Source organism: Archocentrus centrarchus, chromosome 20 (genome assembly GCF_007364275.1).
Source record: "Archocentrus centrarchus isolate MPI-CPG fArcCen1 chromosome 20, fArcCen1, whole genome shotgun sequence".
NCBI lineage: Eukaryota > Metazoa > Chordata > Actinopteri > Cichliformes > Cichlidae > Archocentrus > Archocentrus centrarchus.
This window is the reverse complement of record NC_044365.1, coordinates 10,858,282-10,874,235: the sequence shown is the minus strand read 5'-3', so window position 1 is coordinate 10,874,235 and position 15,954 is coordinate 10,858,282. Positions and strand designations below refer to the sequence as shown.

The 15,954-nt window shown below is 42.2% G+C and overlaps 1 protein-coding gene across 3 annotated transcripts in view; it reads left to right on the top strand.

Moving 5' to 3' along the window:
* Window positions 1–1,146: 1,146 nt before the first annotated feature.
* The window catches only part of svila (supervillin a), a 52,046-nt gene continuing 37,238 nt past the window's right edge, over window positions 1,147–15,954 (top strand). Inside the window, exons 1-6 of one of the 3 annotated variants that reach the window (XM_030756182.1) lie at window positions 1,147–1,625; window positions 7,721–7,784; window positions 9,814–9,905; window positions 13,159–13,222; window positions 13,333–13,475; window positions 13,552–14,281. In XM_030756182.1, coding sequence (XP_030612042.1) covers window positions 1,568–1,625; window positions 7,721–7,784; window positions 9,814–9,905; window positions 13,159–13,222; window positions 13,333–13,475; window positions 13,552–14,281 — 1,151 coding nt within the window. In that variant the 5' untranslated portion in view covers window positions 1,147–1,567. The remainder of the gene's footprint in view (window positions 1,626–7,720; window positions 7,785–9,813; window positions 9,906–13,158; window positions 13,223–13,332; window positions 13,476–13,551; window positions 14,282–15,954) is intronic. The other 2 variants (XM_030756183.1, XM_030756184.1) reach the window with 2 other exon arrangements.

Genomic DNA, 15,954 nt, shown 5'->3' with positions numbered 1-15,954 from the left:
CACACCTGTATAGCCCGAGATGGTGGAAAAAGATAGATTTCTGTTACGATGTGATAAGCTGGATGTGTGTTGGTGCTTTCGAAACAGTCCAACAACCTGGTTTAGATTTACAAAAAGTTTAGAAGAGCTCCACTGAGATGCATATATTTTGAAGAAGAATTTATTTTAAATCGTTGCCACCTTCCAGCCTCTGAATTGAGAAACTGACATTTGCGGTTGCTTCCATCCAAAAGATCTGCTTTATGTTGACGGCCGTGTGTTTGGCGCTGACAGCTTTCCGTGTGCTGCAGAAAGATAAGATGCAGCAATTTTCTTTCCCAGCAGCTTCTTAAAGGCAGCATTGGGCGCTGTGCCAGCCTCCCTGCAATGCCCTTTCACTGCAATGATAAGCATGTCATTGTCACACTAGTGTATAGGTGAGGTTTGTGCGTGTGAATGTGCAAGCACATTTGTTTTGTTTTTGGCAATCACTTAAAGCATATTCATGCAAGAGAATTGGTTTTTGCCTGCCATGACTCACTGGGTAATATGTGGGCTTTGGGTCACACTAACACATTTGATTAGTGTGTAGGAGATTTGTGGGGTTATCAATAAATCAGCCTAGTTTTCTTCCCCTTGCACTTCTTTTTCGCTGTTCTAGGAAGAAGCAAACTGTTGGTGTAATGATACCATTACTCACAAGCAGACACATTTCTGTTTCCGTCATTACCGTTTGCACGCTCCTTCTGTCTTTCTCTTCCTGACTTGGGTTCACAGTTTCTTTCTTACCTTCCCTTTGCCCTTCCCACCTTTCTTTCCTAGCTGCACACTGTTCCTTTTATTTTGTCCCTGCTGAGAGATGACTGGAATTTCTCATCTGACTGAGAGGGGTCATTTTAACTTTCTCCTCTTCCCTTCCTGCCCTCATTATTTCCACTCTCGTTCTCCAGAACCCGCACGCTTTCTCTTCCCTCCCTTTTCTGACGCTCTGCACTGGTTTCTTTGGCATCCCGCTCGAGTGTGTGAGCCAAGGGAAGGCAGTGCTCTTGTGGGACTCTATCTCTCTGTGTGCGCACACACTTTTCTTTTTTTTTCTCTCGTCTGCTTCTGTCAGGCTCATTCTGAAGCACGCAGAACTCTTTGCTCCAGTCTGTAGTAGAGAAGGGGCCTAAATTTGTTCCCTTGGCTAATAAGCTTAGCCCATGCTGAGCAGGTTTTAGTCCTGCAGGTTGTTATAGTGGGCACTGGTTAGCCCGCAGTGGTCAGTGAGAGGAACCAGAGCAGAGGAGTGGATCTGAGAAGAGGCAAAGCTGCAGCAAATGCTTCAGCACTCCTCTGTTTGCCTAACAGGACCACCACTGCTTGTGCCGGCACTGCGGCTGGGACAGCTCTCTCTCTCCCCCTCCTCCCTTCTATCCTGCCTCTCTCTAATACTACCTGACTCCTCTCCCTCCCTCTCTGCCTGAACCGGAGCACTGACAGAGTACTTCTGTAGCTGCATCACCTCTCAGTCAGCTGTCTCGTCTTTCTTTCTTTCTTTCTTTCACTTCTTTTCTGTCTTAAAATCTCACCTGATACTGTTGCCAAAATGTACCGGAACCCATGGATTTCAAATTACCTGAGTCACGTCAAGTTCTGCAGCCAAGGTAAGTGCAGTGACTTGGGACTCTGCAGCTCAGATTTGAAGATCAGGCTGAGAGCTTAGGGACAGGTTAGTCTGGTTTTGGCTGTTGGGAATCTGAGCTCGTCGAAGTTGGCAGGCAACAAACTGCAGACTCCCTTCCTCTCTGCTCACTGTCCTGATTTTCAGCCAGCTGTCCTTGCACTGCAGCTGTAGCCTCCAAGGACACTACGTAAAGATAAGGGATTCTTAACACTGCAGGGGGCTGTTTTATGGAGCAAGCTATTTGAAGGCTCCATGGCTCTTGGACACTTGAAGCATATTTATGGCTGTATTGTGAAGTTCTAAATGGTTTCGCACTGAATTAAACAAATTTTATTGACTTCTGAACATTGGGAGGATTCAATAGATTGTTTGACTTCTATAATTAAGTGTTCAGTGAACTATTATTTCAACTAGCTAGTGTACCCAAAGTTTAATGACCTCATCACATCAGCATTATGATATTTAAAAAAATCAGGCCATTCACTACCATGACTGAAGAAATTCAGTTCACATTTCAAGTTTTGCTGTTAACCAATAGTGAGCTGTAAGGATGATGCTATACTACAGCTGTAGTATAACTATGCTATAAGATAGGACTTGTATGCAATACCTGGTAGCTCCTGAGCAGGCCTATCTCAGAAAGGCTTCAGATTCAGCTCACTAAGCGAATTAGCAAATTAGCTGTAGTACATTCCTTACTGACTGTATAAATTTATCTCCAGTTGAATTATTTCCCAATACCAACCCTGTGGAGATGCCCATTTTTCCAACAATGTATGTGAAGATTATGGTATGATTAGCTGGGTGGTGTGATGGCATTGCAGCCCCCCCCCCCCCTCGATATATCAGAATTTTGTGTTTTTAAATCACCAAACATCTGTATTGCTATCAGTCTTGGAAAATCCTATTTGTTGGACTCTATAAGCTAGCTGCGCTCTAATACATTCAATTTCAAGTTTTTCTTTAAAGAGCAGAGTTTAAAGGTTTTGCTATAGAATCTGAGTTCCTTAGTTTGGGTCAGCTCTTTAAGAAGAATTTTATCAACTTTGATCCAGAGATTGGAACAGCGTTCAGTAAAAAGCCAACAAATGTGTGGTTTAAAAAAAAAAAAAAAAAAAAAAAAAAGCAAGATTTAAAACGCTATTTAAAAACTCGTTTAAAAACTTTAAAAGCTCCATCAAACCTATATTATTGACTTTAAATTGCAGAGCAATGATATTTAAAGACAAACATCAGCAACAATCAATGATTTTATGTCATGCATTAATCAAGAATCTTATTGATTGCTGAAGGTTTGAGTAGAAAGCTAGGCTTGGTGTTTTGCTCTAAATGACATACTTGTTCATGCTTTAGTACTATAGAAAAGTCTTGTTGTACATGTCGGAACCACCGACTGAAGTCCTGACACGTACAAACATGTCAGGCCTAACATGTTTGTAGAAGCCAGCATTAGAGAGAAAAATTAATATCGTTACATTTGTAACTACTGAGGTCCATGTATTTTTTGCACTCTCTTCTTCACCCTCACTGTATGCAACCTTTGAATTGATGTTTATGTACCCAGTGATTGGCCGCCAGTTGATGCCTGTTTGAATGCTTCTCATTCCCACCATTCTCTGTAATATTTACGGAGTGAGAGCTGAGATTCTGGCTTCTCTATGTTGAGTTGGCTGCGACTCCACAACAGGTGGCCCTCAGTTTCAGGCTTTTATGTGAGCATGGAGAATGGTTTTTGGGAAAGGAGGATGTGTTCTGAAGCTTGTTTGAAGGGTTTAGGTTGTAGAAGTGGCCTTTGCCCCCCCCCCCCCCTTTTTTTTTTTCCTTTTCAGAATTGACTTTGCAACTGAGCTGCTTGTATACTCAGTAATACTAGTGTTTAAGACCCAATTAGCTTATTGTGACATCCCTGTGCTAAGTCCACCATTTGGTAGCAATGGCCTCACCTAATTTTGCATTCTCCATCTGTTTTTCTTTTTTTTTTTTATTAATGCCTTACTAAGCCCCTGTTAGTGAGGCTTTAGTTACAACTTGAGCTCCCCAGCAGACAGACTAAGTGGGTAACTGTTAAGGTGGTGGTGGGGTGTTGAGACTTGAGATATCACACTTAAAGAGTGACACAGTTCCTTTTGGGCCTGCTGTAATCCCTGGAATCAAAGTTAATCCTGGATCGTAAATTGAACATATGCTCAGCCACTGATGCCTCTTTGGCTGCCACCTGTGGGTTAAGACATGGAGACATAGAGCTTTAGCCTCATGTTAATATCAAGTTTATCAGAGCGGCGCTTTCCCAAAGTTGGCTTTGTTAACAGACAGTGTTATACGGTCTTCACACCTTTGATACCATCACATAAAAGGCTTGCACACTTCAGAACCTGAATGACACTCCATTGAATCATGAAATGATTTTATCCTCATGTTTTATCAGCATCAAGCGGCTTTTACAGCCTCAGCAACACACATGGGGCACGGTGCTGAGGAATTCGTGGCGCGTTCCCTTGCGGCTATAGCAGCCATAGACTTTCTGTAGATTACAACCAGCATCAAAGGCTGTGCGACATCTGTGATCTTTGTCGATGTTTTTATACCTGTGTCTGGAATGACGAATGAATTGAGGCCCTTTCTGGGAAGTGGGGGTGGGGGGGGGGGGGGGGGGGGGGGGGGGGGGGGGTTGGGGTGTCAACCCATGATGGCCCACATGCCACAACATATAGACTGTATGAGGTGTAAAAGGAGTACAGGTCTGGTTTGTGGAGACCTCACAGTAGTGTGAGACAGCTGCCCCGAAGGGGAAAAGTTGCGAGTTTTCACAAAAGCAGCTAGTTAAACTTTACATCTGGTTTTGCTTCATACTATAATTTAAATGGAGATTCAGATATTTGTCAGCTTTCGTGTTATTGCTAAACTTGTAACTCTACTGACCACCTGCATTATAGAGATTTGAAAAGCATGAACTATGCTGAGGACGAGTACTGTAACCCTGGTTTGGTTCATAACTCACTGTTTGGGCTTCTTTTTTTTTTTTTTTTTTTTTTTTTTTTTTTTTAAGAAAAGATGAATAACAAAAAGCAGGGAACAAAATCATAGCAGCGGTTATAGAGCAAAGGTTAAAAGATCACTTTCCTACATTGTTTATGCTCCTTGAGAAAGCGGTATGATAAAGGACTCACGCTGGCTTTTTACCAATAACAAAGGTTTTGATTTCATTACATTACAAAGAGTTGTAATTGTTACCTCTGGAAAAATGTTATGTCACTTCACCTTGGTTGTCTCCACCATGGCTCTTTGCTGTCGTGTGTATGTAAGCCACAAAGGACAGGCTGGACTTCTACATAGCCTTCACTTATTGAATAGTTTTTGGAGCCTTTTCACAGTAAATCTGGTGACAGCCCTGTGACACTGACTGCTATCCATGGACTCAGCTCTGACAGCTGCTAGCTGTTAGAAGAATTGATTTGGAACATTTAAAGAAAGTTCTTCAGTGCCTAACTGTGACTTGAGTTAATGCAGATTTATTTGATTGAGACTGAGTTGGTTACATTTTTAGTTTGGCATCTGGACCAGAGCTGGACGTCTGCCCTTCAGTACAGCAGTCAAACATGCAACACTGCTTGTTTAAAGAGTGCTGCATTTGTAAAGTTGTCCACATATAAAGTCATATGCCCATTGTGTACCCCTTTGTAGCTGATGTTTCGTCATTAGTTGACATTACGTTGTGTACAGTAGATAACTCTCTAATGTATTTACTGCCCTCTCATATGACTGTCATAAATATCCTTTGGTAGTCCCTTAAATCAGTTGGCTCAAAGTTGAGAGAAGGGTAATTCAGTACTTGCCCATTTTGCATTGCTGATGCTCGTTTCACCTGTCATCTGTTTCATTGTCAATCCACTGTGCTTGGTCATCACATCACTGCTGATCTCTTCCTGTGTGGACTCACTGTGAGTCCTTCCAGAGGTTGCTGGTGTTACCCTGTGTACTTGCGTTTACCTTTTTACACTTAGTATGTTGCATAAATCTGTGCCTTTTAATCCAGGAGCACAGGATGTAAAGACATGTCAAATGTGACTACAATTTGTAGTTGCTCTACAACTTGGCATAATCTGTGTGTGTGTGTGTGTATATGTATCCACTATAATTAAAAATACTAAATAAGAATAGGGTTAATGGAAAGATACCAAGAAGGGAACTGCTGCTTTCTAAAAAACAAAAAACATAACGACACATCCACCCGATCATGTGTAAACTGTTTGGAGGGGAAAAAGCCCTCACCCCAAGTGTGAGGCACGGTGGAGGGAGCGTCACGGTCACTGCAGTCATGAGGGAGCAATGAATTGAGCTTTTTACAGGAGAATTCCAGGATACTGTTTACTGATTTCAAGCTCATGATGTAACAAGCTGTGATGTAACAACACAGTGACCCAAAGAACACAACTAAACCAAGAATAGTGGAGAATCCTGAACTTAATCCATCTGAAATGGTATCCCTGATCTATCAATGAATAGTAGTTTCCTCAACCTTTTGCTAGTCTCATAAGCTGCTGGAGTAAATGTCAGAAAGTTTGTTGCTGCCTTTCTCATCTCTACAATCACTGATGACTTGTTTTCAATAAAGACATTAGTTTAAGCAGATTGTGTTTAATTGCAACTTAGATGAAGATGGAAACAAATTTTGAGTGATCAGTAAAGAAAAGCTCAGGTGCCAGGATTTATCTTTGGCTTTATACCTGCTAGAATGATGTTGACCTAATCTTTGGACTGTGGTCAAAAGAAAACAGTCAGCACTTAAAACTCAAGATTATCATTCAAGGCTCAAAGGAATGAGCTGTGTTTCAGCAGCCCTATTCCATCCAGCTGAAACAATACACAACTACCCCTAAACACATCCCCGCACGCCACCCTCTCCAAATAGTCCTCCTTTCTCCTCAAATGTCTCAAATGATGTTTTGCTTAAGTAGGAGGAATTGAAAGCATCAACCCAAACATCCTTAATAAGAACTAGCAGTTCTGGAATGGGGAAATGAGGGGTGGGGGTTAGTTTGGGGTGGGTAGCCACTGGGGAGAAGTTAGAGGTTTGGGTGGAGCAGTGGGCAAGTTTACTGGAGGAGATGTCATTTGACCCTGAGGTGAACTCAATGGGGATGGAAGTGGGACCACATGTTTCTCCTGAAATTGCACAGCTCTGGCTACTCAGAGGTCCAAGGGCAGCCAGAACCACACGTTTGAGGTTTGGAGCGGATAGCAAGCACAGACGTTCCCCACAGGGATGTGTTGCACAACTTGGATTCCTCATGAGACTGTTTGTGATGGTTAATACCCACTAATGCCCCTTTATTTTTTTAAGGAAGGGGTGGAGGGGTACTGAGGCTGTGTTGCTCTGTAGGCAGGTGTTTATACCACATTGTGCCCTTGTTTACTGACTTTGGCCTTTTTTCCTAATACACAACAGATTGTAGAAAATTGGGTTTTATCACAGTGTTTGTGAGGGCTTTGGAAACGAAGCATAATTCCTCTGTCTGTGCAAACTGTCCTCTCTGTATTCATGCAGGGTGTAGAAATGCTACCCTGCCACAATGTGCTCATCTGTTCTTGGCGCCGACCTAGCTGCGCTGCAACTTTGATATGTGATGAAACTGCACCGATCTCAAGCAGTGACACACAGTCCGTCACACCTCAGTCCAACGCTCTGAGCTATGACCTCATGCACAACACATAGACTGATACTTAAGGTGGAGACAGTGTCTCTGAATGTAAAGGTAGTAATGATTTATGTGTCTGTTGCTTTTTCTTGGGATTGGAGGTTTGGTGGTGTGTGTAGCCTTTAACTAACACAGACCGCTTATTGTTTGATGTGATTCAGTGGGGCAGACGGATTGTTTTCCACATCATTTGTTTTCTCTGTGGAAGTCCACTTAATTAATGTGGTTCTATGCCAAGAGGCTGCAGACAGAGCTGCTTCACCTTAACATGCCTAGCTGCTCTGATCATCTGTTCATTTAAAGCTACAACCACAGGTTCAAAGTGGAATTAATGAACAGTGGAACGTGACTAAATGTTACCCTTTTCTTCTGTCCACAGGAATTGGGAGTGAGAGCCCTATTAAACTAAGCAATCCCAGATTGCTACAGAAGAGAGCACTGAGGTAAGATGTGCAAAAAGACATTTAAAAATGAAAGGTGCTACTTACAGGCAACATGCTCCTACATATAGTCATATGCTGTAGTCATCCTATATCCTATAGTCATATAATATTCTAGCCATGGGTGCTTTAATTTTGAAATGTAAAGGACTGTGCAGAAGTCTGGAGCCATTTCTTTGTTTTTCTAGGAAAATGAGAAATAACGTGCAGACGTACATGGCAAGAGTATGTAAGGAAAAACAGTGTGTGTACAATTCTAACAGGCCTAAAAGTCATTATTTGGTATGACAATCTTTATTCTGCAACACCTGAACTGCCTTAGAGAGCCTGAACTCTCTTAGGCAGCTTTCTTTTCATTTGCTAAGCAGTCTTCAGGAATAGTTCTGCAGGCTTCTTGAAGGACATTCAAATCTCTCCTTTGGATGTTGGCTGCCTTTTGTTCCAGTCTTTGTCGAGATGATCCCACACTGCTTCAGTAATATTGAGGTCTCGGCTCTGGGGAGGCCAATCCATGATTGATAGTCTTCCTCTGTGTGTGTGTGTGTGTGTGTGTGTGTGTGTGTGTGTGTGTGTTTCAACTCTTATCTGTGTTCATATTTCCATTCATTTTGAGAAGATCCCCAACACCACTGGCTGAAATGCAGCCCCAAACCATGACACATCCTCCACTGTGTTTTACAGACAGCTGTAGACACTGTTGTACTTCTCTCCTGACCTCTTCTGTTCATATTGATGGAGATTTGAACCAGAAATTCAGAAAGCTGGAGAACTATTGCTCAAAGACCATTTAAAACATAAAGTCTGACTTCTTAGAAGCAAAATCTAAGGACATGAACAATGGTTCAGGAAGAGGAGAGAATTGTCAGTTAGCAGTGTTTTCACTCATGTTACAAGCCCAACAGCCTAAGTTGACCTCCCACCCCAAGGAGTTTTTTTTTTTTAATTGTTTTTTTCTTTGTGAATTAAATGCTACAGTCATTAAGTTTAGCCATTCTTTTAACGGTTCCCATTCCTACAAAATAAAGAACCACAAAAATGTTATTAAATAATACTAATTTAAGACTAATCTAGACTAATTATTCATTGCTGAATGTAAACAAAGTGTCTTGGGTTCTTTAAGGCAGATTTCCTATTCTGGGATTTATGTTACTATTATGATGGTGCTTCAGATGAATCCAGTGACAAAATAAGAGAAGCTCACTTAGATGCAGGATTGTGCAGCATCATGTTGTTGGCTGAGTGTCAAATACACAATCAGGCCTCCTGATTAAGACTCTATTCTCCAGTTTCCTTCACAACACCGAGGACACTGGGCATAGTGACGCCCAAAATATGTGGGCATGGCTTTGATTTGAAAACATTGTGCATGCATGATGATCGTTTTTATGAAGATCTTTAGTTAGGAAAAGAGATGCTTCTGTGTTGTGATGGGAAAGGATCCACCATGCCTGTGTGTATCAGTGTGTTCACAACTCTGTGGTTTTGTCCATTCCAGCAGCCACAGAGTTTGAGAGTTGTGTTTTCCCAATTTTGACTGTTTCCTCACAGCAGTAATCTGCTGCCAGCTCTTTTATAGCTCTATTGCAAATTTGTGGTTTTGAATCAAATCCATAAATGACTTCAATATGTTTTTTTTTTTGTTTGTTTTTTTTTTGAGAGAGAAATTTGCTGCATATTTGCGAGGCCCAGGGTGTTGCAGGGTCAAAAATGTCTCATAACGTCTAGATAAATATTTGAAGATGGAGAACTCGATGAGATTTACAGTCTCTCATCCAAATGTACAGTTCAGATGATTAATTGCATGTTTTTAGAGCTTCATCCATAATCCACTGGCTGATTGACTATATTCTTGACCACCTCTCGGATGGACCATGCCTCTTGCAATAGTTCAGTGACTTGGATGATTGATCAAATTCAGATTGATTCAGTGAGCCCCTCACAACTGCTTACATTGTAGCTCTATAAACAAACCCAGTTTCCCACAGCTCAGCCCTGTTTCAATAACAGTTGGTATTTTTTCTGCACCCCTCAGCTTCCAGAAAGAATTCTCCTTTGACGAAAAAGACGACCCAGCCAAAAGCGCCAAGGATATAGATATTAGTCTCTTGGCCAATCTCCCCAAAGGTGAGTAAAGTTTTTTTTTTTTGTTTGTTTTTTTTTTTTTTGTTCTTGCTGAAAATGACCCTGACATTGTCAACATTCCCAGTGTGTTTCAGAGTTGCTGTTGTGCAACAGTAGCCTTTTTGCCAGGTGGAATCATGTCAAGATCTGTGTGAAACCAGTTTTATTTACCACAAGCCCCAGCCTTACAAATTGTAGTGTATCAACTGCTGTTATTATGCTGCTATTTTCTTGACAGGCTTCATTTAATGCAAAATGTAGGTCCAAAAAAGATACATGATCCTGTAGTGGTTCCCACTGGATGGTGCATATGATGGTTTGAAGAGTTGTAGCAAGACCACTGTGACTTATGACTCTGTGGTGGTTAGAATGTAACAACAAAAGCAAATTTACATTTTGACTGTGATATTTTTTTTTTCTGGTTTTCTATTCAGATGAACAGATTGTTGTATTTTTTTTCAGTTCACTAATAATAGGTGATCAGTATTTGTGATATAACATTTCTTAAAAACCAGAAGTCTTCAGAAATCTTGCAAAAAAATTTTACCAGCTCATCATCATCAGCTTCCTTTGGAATGATCCTACAAGCTTGGTTTTCTGGTAGTATGCTTTAGGTTGTGTTTAAAATTAAAACAACCAAATTCTAGGCAGCCAGATTTAGGTCCTTCCAAACTTCTTTCATTGTTAGGATAAGAATTTCTTTCTACTTGGAACGGTTTAGCAGCTGACCAGGTCACTGAAGAGCTGGCTCGATAGGGAGAAACTGGAGAATTCCACATTTCTAGGTGAAGAGCCAGTCTGTTTAGAGTAACATCAGTTCTGGGCTGCAGCCTTATTGATTAGCCTGTGATGCCAACTTCTGATTGGCTGCTAATTGTCTATCATGTTGGTCAGGGATGGCCATAAATAGTACAGACTATGTCTCAAGCAATATTAAAGCCATAACTACTGCTCAGCAATATTGCTCAATTGTAAACCGCATGGTTGCCTTATAATTACTGTGATGTTATACATAATGCATTGATATCACCAGATTATGTAATATGGGTGCATTATGTATTAATATTCCTGTACACACATGAGTTGTACCTTGTAAGTATACATTATATCTGACTTATTGTTATAAGTTATATAAATAGACAGACATTATGTAGTATACATCCGTGTACAAGAGTGCTGTATGTACTTGCTCTAATTTGGTTACCATGTGTCTGTTCTAGGATGTGGTTACCAAAAAAAGAGTTTGTAGAAATGTTTAAGATAATCTCAGAATATCAGTCTTTTACAGCAGGCTTACAGTTAATTCGATTTAAGGAGTGTTAATATTGAAAACATACTTTTGCTGGAATATGTATTATATCTTTACTAACCCAGGGGTGACTGAAAGTATTTGGATAAAAGTTTAGGGCAAGGCCTCTGACATTTTTCCCTTTCACTAGATTTGCATTTGGCTAGGGTCAGTGTCACTGCTAGCATGAGGCGATACCTGGACCCTACAGAGGTCACACAGGTAGTCCAACTCCTCCAGTATGGCACATCGATATGTGCCATTACCAGAAGGTTTGCTGTGTCTCCCAGCACAGCTTCAAGAGCATGAAGGAGATTCCAGGAGACATGCAGTTAGTCTAGGAGAGCTGGACAGATCCGTAGAACATCCTTAACCCATCAATAGGACCGGTATCTGCTCCTTTGTGCAAGGAGGAACAGGATAAGCACTGCCAGAGCCCTACAAAATGACCTGCAGCAGGCCACTGGTGTGAATGTCTCTGACTAAACAATCAGAAACAAACTTCGTGAGGGTGGCCTTAGTGCCTGAGATCCTCTAGTGGGCCCTGTCCTCACTTCCTGCCATTGTGGAGCCTGTTTGGCATTTGCCATAGAATACTAGAATTAGCAGGTCCACCATTGGTGCTCTGTGCTTTTCGCAGATGAGCACATGAAACAGACCTGAAAGGGTCTGGAGAAGTCATAGAGAACATTATGCTGCCTGTAACATTGTTCATCGTGAATGGTTTGGTGGTGGGTCATTGATGGTCTGTGGAGGGATGCACAGACCTCTACAGGCTAGGCTAGAGCACCCTGACTGCCATTAGGTATTGGGATGAATTGTCAGACCTTATGCTGGTGCGGTGAGTCCTGGGATCCTCTTGGTGCACAACAATGTTCGGCCTCATGTGGCAAAAGTATGCAGGCAGCTTGTGGAGGATGAAGGGATTGATACCATTGTCTGGCCCCCACGCTTGCATGACCTAAATTTAATAGACCGCCTCTGGGACATTATCCAACGCCAAAAGGTTGCACCTCAGACTATCCAAGAGCTTAGTGATACCCTGGTCCAGATCTGGGAGGAGATCCACTTGACATCATCCATTGTCTCATTAGGAGCTTGCCCCAATGTCGTCAGGCAAGCACGTGGGGAGACATACAAACTAATGAGTACCATTTTGATTTGCTACAGTGAAATTTTGGCAACATGGACTAGCCCGCTGCATAATTTTTTCACTTTGATTTTCAGGGTGTCTTTGAATTCAACCCTCTGTAGGCTGATAATTTCTAATGGTTTTTGTTTGTTTTTTTTTGTTTTTTTAAATATAGACATTAATAATTGCTCTGTGTGAGACAATGTTCATGCAAAGTTTCATTCAGATTGTTAAGGAGAGAGAGACATGTATACATACCTACACTACCACAGTTATTGTAAGATTACACTTGTACAATGAATCTAAGTAGCAACGTTGAGTTGGATTTAGAGAAAAACATTCAAAACAAGACAATACACAGTTTTGAGATTTGAATTCAGCCCTCTGTAGGTTGATCATTTTCATTTCTATCAAACGATGTGGCATCCTTTCACTCCTAACACATTACCCAGTATCAGTGTAGATGAGCAGCATGAGTTTTTTTTTTTTTTTCCAATTGGGATCTGATGTGTTTCCAAGTGTTCCCCTAATATTTTTGATCAGTGTACAAGTAATCCCTGTCAGCACAGGTTTCAGATTGCTGTAAACAGTCTCAGTTTTTCCTCTTTTGATGTATGATGTCTGGATAACATTCCAAATCGGTCATCTCAGACACGCAGCTCAGACTCTGAGCACAGCTTGCATTTAATCCACATTTGATATTTAATGTAGCATCAGGCTTGTGAACGTTAAAAAGAAAATGTCCATGACTGTCATAAGGAAAACTTATTACTCATATTGCTGACTCTGTATTTTGCTCTTTTTTTTTTTTTATTTTTTTTTTTTTTAATGTTAAGTGTCTGAATTGAGGAAACTATTTGAGGGCATTACCACAAGCACAAGTGACTGGGAAATGAACAGGTGAGACTAAACTGATACAGCTATAAAAATGCTGCCAATGATTTTAATGAAGACTATGTTGAATTGGGTAAAAATGTGTAAAGGTGATTCTTCTTTCTTTCTGTGTTTAGAAAGGAGCGCATTGCTCGACGGTTGGAGGGAATAGAGGGTGAGGTGCATCCATCTCTGCTGCCTACCTTGGTGGCTAACCGGCTTCTGGAGGAGGACACTCCACGATACACTAGGGCCTCTGACCCTTGTGAGCCCTGTGCTGGTGAGACAAGAACAGTTCTATAGACTATTGTCTCTATCTACAAAAGAGAGTCATGACTTGTGTATTCTCTCACTAGTTACAGTCCAGCGGTATGGCATAGAGGGATTTGAAAGCCCAGAAATGCAGCTGAAGGCTCCAGAACGCCAGTCCAGAGCTCGGTGCAGGCCTGACCCTCAGTCGTTCGTCCACACTGAACCAGTTCACAGTTTGGGTCCTACCACATATGCTCCAGAGTTGGAGTCCAAGGCTGAACGCATTGCCCGCTACAAGGCAGAGCGACGCCGGCAGCTGGCCGAGCGCTATGGCATCTCTTTGGATCAGGAACCTGACTTGGACCATCACTCACGCTACCCCCGCTCTCAGAAAGAGTCAGACTGCTCAGAGAGACGTAACAGAGGGGAGATGGTGGGAGAGGAAGGCAGAGATATCACCTTAAGTGCTTACACCAGCACCTTAGCCACTAGTCCAAGGGCAGGCCGTTCAGCACCACCACATGGCCACCTGGACACAGGCTGTGACATCGGTCGAACCAGGGTGGAGTTGTTCTCGGAGAGGGAGAGGCTGATGAACCTGGAGAATCAGCGCAGGGCTGCGCCGCCCGAGCCTCCATCCTCTTCTTCATACATGGATGTGACATCATCGTCCTCCCCTGTTAAGGTGCCTGCGAAGGACTACACAATGACAGGCATACCACCCAGTTCACCCAAGCTGGGCAGGCACCCCTCCCTCTCCTCGCCTAAACATGGGGTGTCTCCTGGAGACCTGTTCATTGAGCAGCAGGCCCACAACATCCTCAGCAGACAGGGGTAAGTATTTTGATGTCATCTGTCTTATTTATTTTTTTAATTTGTGGGGTTTTTTTGTTTTGTTTTTTTAACCCATTTTTTAATATGTATGCAACAATGGTAAAATACACTTGTGCAGAAGTTTTGGGGCACTTGAAATGTTTGTGTTTGGTAGAAAACCATAGAGCAAATTTATACAGCAGTGCTCTACATAGCAACACAATGGCTGTCAACACAAAGTGGAATAGAAATGTCAGACATCATAGATGTATCAAAGATTCTCAGCTGGCATTTGCATTGATTAGCCTCCCTTAGAATATTACGACTACCTTTTTTGATTATGTTCTTATTAGATTAGCTGAAAAACAAAAACAGTTTTCTAAGTGACCCCAGACGTTTGAGAGTTGGATTTCATATTTTACTTTATTCATAAATAGCCAGTCACCTGTGAATTTCAGGTCTCCTCAGCAGGCCTTTTCTGCATTAGGGTTCTAACATTCACGTCACATCCAAACACCGCTGTATCATTGTGTTTAAAAGATGGACTCACTGCGACAGTGTTGTCCCTCCCTCTGTCTCTGTCCCTCTTTTCATTCCATATGTCCAAGGTCGTTCTCTTGGCAGGAGTCTTGTTTGATATGCAGGCATGCAATCTGAGCTCGTTCTGGAACAGACCAGCTCCCACAGCGACCTACAGCTGGGCAGATTATTCAGCGTGTGTTGTGTTGTATTTTTATTCTAGAGATATCAGGTGGATGTATTAAGCAGCAAATCGACGTGCTTTTTATACTCCCAAAGGAGCTCTTACTGGCCCAGTTGCTGCATTTTTGTGTTAGAATTATTTCTGAGGCTGTTGGGATGAAATCGCCCACTGGCTCTGTAGCTGATGCAGCATTCTTAAAGAGTTACTCCTCTTTGAAAGTATCGTGAGTAAATCAACACATTAACAATGCCAATTCAGAGCTACAGGTCCTTACTTACAGGACAATAGAAGCTTATTAAAAGTAGATAAAACTTTTCTGTATATTGGTCAGTGTCAGCTGTCATAATTCTGTCCCCTGTGGATGCCTGGCAACATCAAAGGCAGTTTTCAAACCAGTGTCCTGGTTCAACCCTTCCGTGTTTTCAAGGCTAAAAACCAAGAGGGAAACTGTCCCCCAGTCGCTCCTGAAAGTTAGTATTGTCTGTGTGGCTATTATTTTCAGTACAGTCCAATAATGATGCATTTAAATGGAGGCTAAAAGGACAAAATGTCACCCAAAAGAACCTGAGCCAGTAGCTAAGTTGCTGCTGCAGATGTAGAAGTACTAAGAGTTGTTTTGCTTCTATAACTGCTGGAACAGAGAGAGTCAGTGTGTGCACCTCTTTATAGCTCTCTCCCTCCAGCCCAACCCAGAGCATGAGCAGGCTGTAGCTCTGCACTGTGCCATTGCAAATGAACATATGAAGGTGCATTCCTTGACTCCACACCCATCCAGGGCATTATTCTCTATCATCCCTGTTCCTTTCCACATCGCCCCCTCTCTCTGTTCCTCAGTCTTCCCTCTCGGGTTTCCAAACTTGGCCAGGTTGTATATGTGTCCGCGGTGCAGAGAGGGTGTTGCATTACTGGGCGGCTCAGTGTGACTCCACAGTCACATCTCTGGCCCACAGCTGGGTCTGATAAAGACCAGTGAACCCTGAGAAGAAACAAG